The sequence below is a fragment of the Pelodiscus sinensis genome, chromosome 7 (assembly GCF_049634645.1).
Source record: "Pelodiscus sinensis isolate JC-2024 chromosome 7, ASM4963464v1, whole genome shotgun sequence".
Lineage (NCBI taxonomy): Eukaryota > Metazoa > Chordata > Testudines > Trionychidae > Pelodiscus > Pelodiscus sinensis.
This window is the reverse complement of record NC_134717.1, coordinates 12,098,828-12,110,449: the sequence shown is the minus strand read 5'-3', so window position 1 is coordinate 12,110,449 and position 11,622 is coordinate 12,098,828. Positions and strand designations below refer to the sequence as shown.

Below are 11,622 nucleotides of genomic sequence, written 5' to 3'. Positions count from 1 at the left end.
ACACTTTCAAAATGGAACATTTTGATGAAAACCGACTAATGTGGTTGAACAAAACTTGGCTGAATAAAACTTAAACCTACATTGGTGTGTGAACAAGGTAATAAAAATCAATGGAAATGAAGGGGAGGGGGAAATCTGTTGGCCAAGTGGAGAGGCTAAATTAGGAGTGGAATGTTTGTGTTTTCAAGCTTATAGGATGGTATTAAACTCTTAATTTTATTAAAATATAAAGAAAATTTGAAAGTGTGCCTAGAGTACATTAAAGATGTGCTAACTCAAATTGCACTGAAGTCCTCTTATGAGACACAATAGCTATATAAAGCGATGATACCTTGTGCTGTAGGTTTCACTAATGCATTGCAATAGTTATGATTGGGATGTCTTTTGGTCCACGCCCTGTTATATTATATTAAACTGTAACAAAAATTAAAATCTTTTCTGGCTCTAGGTACGTACTTCTTTTCAAGCCAGAAGCTTATATTACATTGGATGATAATCCCTTTAACTTTTGCTGTACTTTTACAATATCACAAGATACTTTTTAAAATTTGGTAATTTTTGGTCTGCAGGTATATAAGCCAATTTTAAATTAAAACTTCCTAGTAGACACACATGTAATTCTTCATGGCCATAACTGATCAGGAAATAAAGACTGGGTCAAATTCTGTTCTTTATTTTATCAGCGCATTGAAGTTAATGGATTGCCCAGGTGTAACTATGAGCAGATTTTGGTGTGTGTAAATGTTGCAGACTGCAGTACTTTGATCTACAGAAAAACATGAATGTAAAGCAGTGCTTGGGAATTTTTTCCTTGGACCCTCAGTTCAAGTCCCATTCCAGCAACTGGTTTCACCCCCTGTGCTTGTACTTCTAGCTACATTTAAATGACCTTTATTAATAAGACAATTGTAGACGTATCTGAGGATATAGCTAAGTTGATTTTTTTTAAATAATATTTCAGTTCACAGCTTTTTCTATACCACGACTGCAAATTACAATGAAAAAGTTTCAAACCGTGGGCACATCCCAACTAACCATAAAACAAGATCATAACTCCCCTGAAGCATGTATATTGCCTCCAATGATTGCTAGCTACAGGTTGTGAACTCATGCTTTATTTTTTTCATAAAATCTTTCATAGAAGGCCATGTTGAATATACTGTGATAGGCAAGTCTCAGCTATTGTCAAAGTCAGGAATCTTAGTGTCTGTTCAGAGGAAAAGAAAAATCAGAACAAATCAACAGATTGATTGATTTTTGGTCACGCAATTTTTTTATTTCTCAAACATGTTACTGGTTGACACATCATACAGCTAATAAACACGATTATAGTGACTAACACTGCAAATAAATTCACTTTTATAAGCATGTAAACATTTATAAAATAGCAATTCTAAAGATGAGAGCATTTATGCTCGAAGATTAGCTAAACAAGTGAAAGCAGAATTTAAAATAAATGAACAGCAAAATATGTGTTTTAATATAAATGGATTACTTTGGATTAGATGGTGTTTGTTTGTGTGACTTTCTTTTAATTTATAAAATATCGTTTCAGATTTTTATCAAAGACTTCTGTGACTAAATATATATTTACTCATCTCAAGCAACTTAGTAAAATAAAATGCATAGGGTGCATACTGTGGCTATTTAGAGAAAAATAAAATTTCTGCATAGTTTGGAAACTATATATTTTAACCACTACAGGAACGGTCAACTAAACTCTGTCTAGTACCTCTTTCTGATACAAAACTATAGATAAGTTTTAACTTTTAGATTATCATAGTGGTTAAAGTCTTGTATATATCAACATGGATGTGTCAAGATTATCAAAGGTGAGGCATTCACCACCCGACTGCAGTATGGTCAGATATTCTTTGTTCTGGGGGAGCCTCTGTGCTCATGGTTCTGGGAAATACCCAAGTCCCATGGTTCTGATGATCTCTCATTTACTGAACCTCTGGTTGCCCCATAAGGCACTGATTGCTCAGCCCAAATCTGGGAACATGTCAATATATAGTGTGGAACAGCCTGATTACTGTTAAAAATGACAAAAGTTTCAGGGTTATGAACATTATCTACTACGCTGTCATATGCATTCATACCATCTCCAATTATTGGTGGCACAATGTAAGACTGTCTGCCCTCAGTGTATAAGCCTGTTACTACCTCAGCCTCAAACACACAAATAAGATGGTCCATTTCACACTTTTCCTTAGTATCCCGCATTAGGGTTCCAGGGCTCTTGACAAAGTAGATGCCAGCTCCGTATTTTTGTTCTGCAAAGAAAAAACAGAAAATGAAAAGGATAGACTCCAATGAATGAGTTTTATTAGGGTTTGCAGTATTGTAGGCATGTTGTTCCCAAGATATCCAAGACAAAGGGGGTGAGGACATATGTTCCACTGAACCAATTTCTGTCAGTGAAAGGGAAAGCTATCCAGTTGTACAGAGCTCTTCTTCAGCTTGCCCCTTTCACCCAGACCTCAAGAAGAACTTTCTGTTGTTTCAAAGCTGCTCTATTTTGGTTATCTCAAAATAGCGTTCTGCACTGTCTACACAAGAAGCCCATTATTTCAAAATAACGGGCTTCTTATTCCAGCTTAGTGTGAACCTCGCTGCACAAGGATTAAGGAAGATGCCAGATCAGTGCTTTATTTCAAAATAAACTATTTTGAAATAACCTCTGCAATTTGCGTAGCTCAAATTGTGTAGCTTATTTCAAGGCACTTGGCTCTAAGAACTGAACCTCAAGATATGCTCAAATAAAGACTGTATCAGCAAGACTCTAGATTGTGTGAACCAGACAAAGAATCATTTCCAGTTCACCAAGTAAACAGAACTGGTAGATGGTTTCCTACTATTTAAGAGCACATATTAAACCTCTTTTGAACAAGACTCTTCCTGGTGATCTAAGAAATATCTAGGCTGTTTAAATGAAATTGGGGAGGAATAAGCAACTGTAGTTTTCAGAAATCAGGGCTGGGTCCAATGGAAGCAATATCCAAAAAGGAAGAAGTGTGTGGAGAACACACACTTGTGTGTGCTGAAGACGAAGAGGTCATCTGCCTTGCTCCAATGGTGAACTCAGAACAGCTTCATTCTAAAAAACTTCAGCCTAGCCTCATCATCTCTGGTCCTAAGCTTGAAGGACTTCGTGACAAATCCACCTTCTGAATTACTTGACTAAGAGATACTGTCTGTCAAGACTGTAAACTCACTAGTCTGGAGACTGTTTTCTTCTACAATTACATTTTGGGAAGCACCAAGCTTACTGCAGAGGCATCTTACATATTCAAAAATCCAATGGATGGATCCTTGTATATATGTGAAATTAGTTTATATCAAACTTGTTCAGTTTTCAAGTGAAAAGATGCTGGGCCTGATTTTCCACTCTGTCCACAGGAGGTCCCAGCAGAAAGTTGGGAGTTCCCACAAACAGGGGCTGCTTCGCGGCAGCAGGAGAGCTTAGAGTCCATCAGCAGAGCAGCAGGAGTTGACCTCCCCTGGTCTGGAAAAATCCTTCATTCGAGACTGGTCAGGTCCCAAGGGTGCTGGACCAGGGAGGTCCCACCTGTATTTCTATCACCAAATACACAGTCCAGCTAAAAATACCAAATATCCAGTCCAGTGGTTCCCAAGCTATTTACTATTGTTGACTTCCATACACAGCTCTGTGTTATGTGGGATGCATCCACACAATATCATACACACTGTCTGGCTGGCCCTGAGAATGTCACATGGGCTTCAGCTGGGTACTGACTGGGTTGCAAGTGACCCCGGGGTTGAGAACCATTGGTCCAATCCTTACTATTCTTCATGAAACAATTCTAGCAAACATGGGTAAAATGGCTACATTATTGTTTGGAGCAGAATTATATCAAAGCTATTAAATTAGTGGCATGTTTCTGAAATCTTTCAACATCATTGTAAAGAGGCAAGTAGTAAATTACCTGGTGGAGGGGAGTATGTTCTCTGAAATCCAGATCTGCATACCAAGCTACAGAACTGAGCAGGAACACGCTGGTACAGCCTGTGGCACACCTGCTTGCCAATATTTTTTCCTTCTACATATTTTTTAATCCGTTGGAAGGCAGTTGATAAAAGAGAATTGTATATTTTTTCTATCTGTAATATAAACAATAGTAGTGTAGAATGAAAACTATACTTTTGAAAGCATATGCTGTGACAGTCTTTAATCTAACAAGGCCTTTTTTATATATATTTTGATCTAGTTCGAATAGCCAACATATATCTAAAGTGTGGGAAAAAACATGGCCCCGGTGCTTCTCACGGAAGTCAACTAGAAAACCACTGTGCCCTGTTCCAGTGATTTTTGAATGGATGACTCGTGTTGTACGGATGTAGGTATCTGCCATAAATGCCAATGCGTATGTGGCTAGGACCTGATCCAGCTAGGGGCTGAGGGTATCTTGTGAGGATCCTAACTTCAGTAAGAGTTAGTCACTCAATCTCTCACAGAATCAAGTGCATGCTGAGAAGTCTTTGGACTGAATTGTGCCTTTCAGTCACAGTTCTGCATCACAAACTTTTAGGAAGATTGGGTACTGCAATACCTTTGGAAGAGGTGTCTGGGAACATATGAGATATCAGAATGGATGGACCACTGGTCCATCCAAACCAGGTTACTGACTATGATAACGGCCAATACTAGATGTCTTGGGATAAGGTACAAAAACCCCAGTTATGGAATAACCTGTCCATAAAAAAAGTTTCTGACTCACTTAGGCTGTGTCTACATTGGCCCCTATTCCGTAATAGGGATGCAAATGTAGCACTTTGGAATAGGCAAATCCGCGGGGGATTTAAATATCCCCCGCGGCATTTGCATTAACATGGCTGCCGCTTTTTTCCGGCTTGTAGATAAGCCGAAGAAAAGCGCCAGTCTGGCCGCGATCCTCTGGAAAATAAGCTCTTTTCCTGAGGATCTCTTATTCCTACTTTCAAGTAAGAAAAGAGCTTATTTTCCGGAGGATCGCGGCCAGACAGGCGTTTTTCTCCGGCTTATCTACAAGCCGGAAAAAAGCGGCAGCCATGTTAATGCAAATGCCGCGGGGGATATTTAAATCCCCCGCGGATTTGCCTATTCCAAAGTGCTACATTTGCATCCCTATTACGGAATAGGGGCCAATGTAGACACAGCCTTAGAGATTAGCATATGTCCTGAGGCTTGATGGTTTATGCCCCTTCAGGTATCTGAATTTTTTAAAAAGTAATCTTATCTACTGGAACCATGAAAGATTTAATATCCATAGACCTATGCAATCCTGTTTTAAATTAGGGATGTGAACAGCAGTGTTCCCTGTAAACTGCTCAAAAGCACAGTTTGAAGGTAATTATTCAGCCTCGCCCAGTCAGAGGCGGAGCTGACTCACTGAAAGGGCCTGATTAATCACCTGTGAAGCTGTGCTGTTTATCCAGTGAGCATCAATCTTAATGGGTGATGCTTGCTTACCAGATAAGGGTTAACCATTATCTGGGAGCACACAGGGTTGGGAGATGGCAGCCTCACATGGGGCTGGAAGTAGCAGCCTTTCCCTCCCAACCCTGGGCTGCCACTTCTGTCCTGCTGGAGGCTGCTGACTCCCAGCACATGCGGGCTTGCAGCTGACAGCCCAGCACTGGATCAGAAGCAGCCAGGATGGAGCAGCCTCTGCCTGTGCCACAGGAGCCACCCTCGCCCATTGATTTTGCACTTATTCTTTTTTAAACAGCATAGCTTTCTTAACTCCATCCAGATTCTTGTAAATGACTGCTCTTAAGATTCCTTCTGATTTCTTTCACAAGGACACTCTTTACCTTAAGAACACGAAGCCCAGCTTTTTCAAACTGTTTTTCTCGGTCCTTGAATTCCTGACAGTATGATTCTACTGGAGAGATCTGGTAATGCATTTTGGTACCCCTTGTCTTGCCTCGAAGTCTTTCTGAAGGATAACCAGTTTCCAGTAGGCCTGGGTACAAGCAGCAAACTAAATTAATAATAATTTAAGACTTTCCACTTGTTAAATTCACCCTAAATGCAACAGTCAGTGGAGGAAGAAGTTAAGAGTTTATTTTGGTTGCTCAGGTAAGAGAAGAATGTTACATAAAGCAAGCAGTTTGGGGCATATGGATCAAGGCTCCTCCTTTCCACATATTTTTGAAGCAGTAATGACTTAAGAGTTCTGTTAAGGGAGGCTGAGATACTCTATCCTTTCATGCTTTATGGGTCAACTGGTTATTTCCAGTAAGTCGTGAGTTTATTGCTAAATTAGTTTTAATTTTAATATTTCTATTTTAAAAAAACATGAAGGATATTTGGGCCCTGATCCAGAGCTCATTGAAGTCAATGAAAAGACTTCCATTGAGTTCAATAATCATTGGATATGGATACTACAGCATCTTTCTACACTCATGTACATTTAAACAGGGCAACTTCGTGTCCAGATCTAGAAAGTCTCTAACTGATTCAACTCTGCTAAGGACATTATAGCTTGCATTTAAATTTGTTGAACACGTCATGTCTGTTAAATCAAATTCTGCTAAAGGAACCGATGAAAAGTCAGAAACAAGAGATACAGGATGTAACCTCTCCATTATGTATCTCTGTATTTGCATATCTATATTTTATACAGTGGAATCCATGTTAAATGACCAGGAAAAATGACTGGCTTTTAACTATAGGGCATATAAAACTAACCTGGAAAACAATGATATTTCAAAGACAAGAAGTTGCCCATTGAGGTGGTATTTTGCACAGGTTTCAGATTCACTCTTATTGTAACACTGTTAAAAACAATTAATGGACTTAACTGACATCAGTAATTTCTATACTAAAGTCCAAGGGCCTGGGTCACTCCCACCACAGCAACTCTATCTGTGGGACCCTCATAGCACTAGGTCTGCTGCCAGAAGATGAGTTGCAGCAAGCAATCTATAAAGCATGCAGCACCAGTTCAGCAAGGGTACGCACTGATGCAGCACATTTCCCAGGGAGCCTCAGCTAGCTGGCCCTTCAGGCTGCCTTTCTTAGAGGAACTCCCAGAATGAGGGCTGACTACCCACATCCGCATGGCTAGCTGAGTGGGATAAATTGCAACACACTGCAATCTTGCCCAGTGGATCAATTAAAGTCAACACAGTCTTTCAAGGGTTTGCACAGTGCCTATTACCGTAGTATATAAGCACATAGATTAATGTGATTCTACTGTATTCGCACATATAAGCTTATCTAAATACCAGTAGTACATATACATACTCTCTGCTTCATATTTGTTTTTATTCCTTTAACCACACTGACCCTCTGACAGCAGCAGTTCCTCTTCTTTGGCTCTATTATTCTCTTGCGCATCACACAGTAAGTTTTCAATCACGAACACTGCATCAATCACAGCACTAGGAGGACCTTGAATCTCTAATCTTGCCTTTCCACCAATCACTTCCTCTGATATGGACACACCAAAACGTTGCAGACGAGAGAGTTCTGTATGATCTTTTTTGCTTAGGTTAAAAATGTGATTGTTTTCTATAACAAAAAGGTGACTTTCCTGGACTTGCATTATGTTCTTGATCCATATTTTTGCTGCTTCCAATGTTTCACAGCGATTTCCAATAAGTTCAATGGCTGGTCCAGTGTTTGTATTCTCAGTTTCAGCCTGTCTTTCAGAGCGTGATCCTGAAAGAAATACTGCTTATATAAGTGCAACTGGTAGACTAAGAAGTTCACGAGTGCTGTCACAAGTTTCTATATACAGCCTGAGACTTTGCATCACAAAGAAACCTTGCTGCCCTTATGATACATTCAGAATGTGAATATTATGACTGACTCAAAGGAGTAGATTGAAGTCAAATGAAATGGCAGTTCCTCTTCTGTGAGCCATTTAGAAACTTTTTCTTTCATTTTCATCTTTTTCCACATTCTTCTAACATGTGGTTTAAGCTGCAGCTGCTATTTTGGGAGACACTGGAGATGATGAAATTAAAGGTTTATACAAACTGAAAATTTAAATCTTGCTTTTAAGTCTCTAGTTAAGACTGTTTTCATGTTCAGAGAATACATGTTAATTCTACAGGGAAATGAAGGAGATGGCACTGTCCTACTCACAAAGGAGCCCTTTTAAATCCCTTCTGGTGTTTGGCTATGGATAAAATAAAGTACTTTTTGCACCTTAACTACATCTGGATTTTTTTTTAAGTAGGATGTAAATCGGTGCTCAAATCGGTGTTTCACTCACATTCGCTTTGCATTAGCTAGTTGGAACATGTTTCAAATGACAACATTCTCAACTTGCATTAAAGAGTCCACTGATGGAAATGGTAGTGGGCTGGGGTGCTCCCTGCAATCATGTGAACATAAAAGGCACAATCCAAATACAACTTACCTGACTACAGGCAGGGAAGCAATGCCACCCAGGACATTGTCTTGAACTGAAATTTTACCCTTTGGCACTGAGACCCAATCACACAAAGTACTTTGCTCCATCAATTCCTACTGATGGTAATGACAATACTCAGCATCTCACAGGACTATGCCAAATGTTGAACAAAACTATACTGGAAACTTTAAAGTAGTGGCTAAAGACCAGGCACTCCCTACTGCAGGTGTAAGTTTTACTGTTAATTAAACCTATACAATAAGCTCTGGAACTTTATAGTATCTAAAATGCCTAGGTCCCCAAAGTTTAATTATTTTTTTAAAGTTAGTCAGATGTATTAAAATTCTGGGCATGGTTCTAGGAAAACTTGGGGGGGGGGGGAATAAGGAAACAACTTTCAAGATCACCACATTGAAAAGGGACAGCTGCATTCATGTCCTCTCAGCAGGTGGCCTCTGATAAAGATGTCTATTACAATCTAGATGAAAGACGAGTTTTCTCTCAAATCAACCAGTGATGATTTTCACTTGGATCTCATTTTGATTAATTAGAAACTACTATACAGGGCATGATTCAGGCCTGGATTGTATCTGTTTCCAATAGCATAATCCAGAGATATGTACAGGGGGCACCTTCTCTCTCTCCCTCCCTCAGAGTGGCTGCCTCAGGGACTGAATCAAGCCCCCACCACACCTAAGTTAAAGGGTCCTATTGGTCTTTCTCTTGATTTGAACTGATTGAAGTTTATTTTCATTCACTGGATCAATGACAATTAATTAGGCATAAAGGATGGGTTAGATAATTTCATGGTCAATAATTAGACTTGTAGCCATTCAAGCCAGAATACAGAAGGAGGATTAAAACTTGTACATTGGACAGGAACTCCTCTTGCCCAGAAAGGCACAACTGGCACAACTGGCCAAGTGAGTTACTGGAGGCCAGAAGGGTCATCTTCCTTTGAAGCATCAGCTACCCAAACACGGATGGGGCAGCAAGGACCTGAGTCGGACATGACAAATCCTGTGTTCTACAGAAGGATGGTTCTGATTAGGGATGTGAATGGTTGGATGGGTAGGGTTGCTAACGTGGGTGGAGGGCTGCTGGCTCCTAGCTTGTGAGTGCTGTGAGTTGGCAGCCTCGCATGGGGGAGGAGGTGTGGAAGTGGCAGGAGGAGGGAGGAGAGCTGCCGGCTCCCACTCTGTGCAGGCTTGCAGCCTGGAAATTGGCAGCCTTCTGTGGAACAGAAGTGGCGGGGGTGGGGTGGAGAGGTAGCCGGCTGCCATTCCACCTGAGGCTGCCAATGCCCGGCCTGCAAGCCCGCAGCCCAGCCTGGGGTCGGAAGCAGCCGGGCTAGAACAGTGGGCTGAAACGCTCCCCGCTGCCCACCCCAGTTATCCAGTTAACCAGTTAAACGCTAAATTAACTCATTAAATGGGATTTTACATCCCTGGTGCTGATTGTGCTCTGAATCTGTTTGCATGAGTTGGAATGAAGATGCCAAAGCAGAGCAGTTAGAACTACCACTGCCAACAGTTTACCATACCCAGTGGCTCCTGAAATGAAAGGAATGGGGATGAAGATGATTGATTGGAGAGAATAAATGATAAATGTCAAAGCTTAGCTTCCTCCATTCTACATTCACCTTTAAAAAATCCTGCTTTTGAACTAGCAATCCCAAAGATCTGCACTCAACCCTAACTCCTGATAACAGCAATGTCAATGACACGGGCTCTTCAAGGGGCAAAAGACTGCAAGGTGTCCGAAGAATTGAACAGTTAGTTCGTCAATTACTTTTTTTTTTTTACATGAATGAGAATCTGATAAGTCAAAAGCAGACTAATTCAGTACCATAACCCTAATACAAGTTTTGCAAAACACAATTTTAGAGGAGGTAATACATCTTCCCCATTATACCAATGTTGTCTTTTTCACCTCTGCCTGACAAATAACAAAACAGAGTCAAAAATTAAATGCAGAATGCCTAGGTGGTCATGTCACCCCTAGACAATAGATTTTTATCAGGAGAGTATAATTTTCAGAACCTTATTCACTCTTTGTATACTTTACTTACTCAAATTGTCACTTTTGTTGTATGCCACATCTACTCTCAGTTTGCTTTTTGCTGAATCAAACTTGGCTTGGAAAATCTTGAGGAAAAAAAGATTTAGAATCACATTACAACCAGTTATGTGTCAAAGCACTAACAAATGAACAGAGTCTCTTTCGCCAGATTTCTCTTAGGAAAGCAATTTTAAAAGTTTCCTTTCACACAAGACCTAATGCTGGTTCCCAGTGCCAAGCCTTGTTCCAGAGCTTTGTACGGGACATAGAAGGCATTCTTCCAGTTCCATCTGGGGATAATACGTGGGGAATCCATATGACCAGGCTGTGGCTGCTATTATAGCTTATGGGCAGAAACAGAAGCTGCCTAGTTCTCCTGCTTGCAGTTTTATACTGATGGATCGAGGCTGTGCACTGATGCACTAACTATCCTCCTACCTAACTCACAAAGCACCTCTCCGTATCTCATGTGGAAAGCCACTAAGGAGCACTGCTCTGTGCCTGTGCAGCAGGTTTGGGCTTCCTGCAGACTGAGCAGTAAAAATTTATGTTGGGTTTTTAGCCTGAAGGCCTGTGGTGAAGAGAGAACAGGCTTTGGTAAGTTAGTGAAAAAACTGGCCGTGTGGGCCAAGAAAACACAGAGACGAATGATAACCAAATGTAATTTGTCAGAGTTCTGACATATAGAAAAACTGTAAAAACCATCTTCAAACACCATAAAAAATACATTGCAAAATAATACAACATTAGAAAATAAGATTTTACACTGAACTATACTGACAAAAAATGAAGAAACTGAACAGTAAATCTAAAGCATAAGTGAGCAAAAGTCATTGCTATTAAACTTGGACATTCTTATTGCAGGTATTGCAAAAACAAAGGGACAACATCAGAATTTACATGCATAGTGGTATAAATTACACGTCAATGAGTGGGTATAAGTCAGTTTATGTGACTCTAGGAGTCAATATCGATGTAACCTACATATTAATGGCATGGAAGAGATGATCCATCAGGAAAAGCAACTAACAGGAAGAACCAAGAAGGTAGGAGTGTCTATACCTTTTTGTAGTTCTTCAGCATGTAAGTTATGCTTGGATTTCCTTACTCTCAATTACTGATACATACTGTATTACATTTCACATCTGAATTTGGTCAGGAGTATGATTCAATAGTCCAGGATAGCCTT

General features: G+C 40.2%; 1 protein-coding gene across 14 annotated transcripts in view; it reads right to left on the bottom strand.

Annotated features, from left to right (window-relative positions):
- Positions 1-108: 108 nt before the first annotated feature.
- PARP9 (poly(ADP-ribose) polymerase family member 9) overlaps positions 109-11,622 on the bottom strand; it is a 28,672-nt gene continuing 17,158 nt past the window's right edge. For all 14 annotated transcript variants that reach the window (XM_075933194.1, XM_075933201.1, XM_075933198.1 and 11 more), the window contains 5 exons: positions 10,444-10,519; positions 7,298-7,672; positions 5,818-5,969; positions 3,951-4,125; positions 109-2,276 (listed from right to left, as the gene is read on the bottom strand). In XM_075933194.1, coding sequence (XP_075789309.1) covers positions 1,864-2,276; positions 3,951-4,125; positions 5,818-5,969; positions 7,298-7,672; positions 10,444-10,519 — 1,191 coding nt within the window. In that variant the 3' untranslated portion in view covers positions 109-1,863. The remainder of the gene's footprint in view (positions 2,277-3,950; positions 4,126-5,817; positions 5,970-7,297; positions 7,673-10,443; positions 10,520-11,622) is intronic.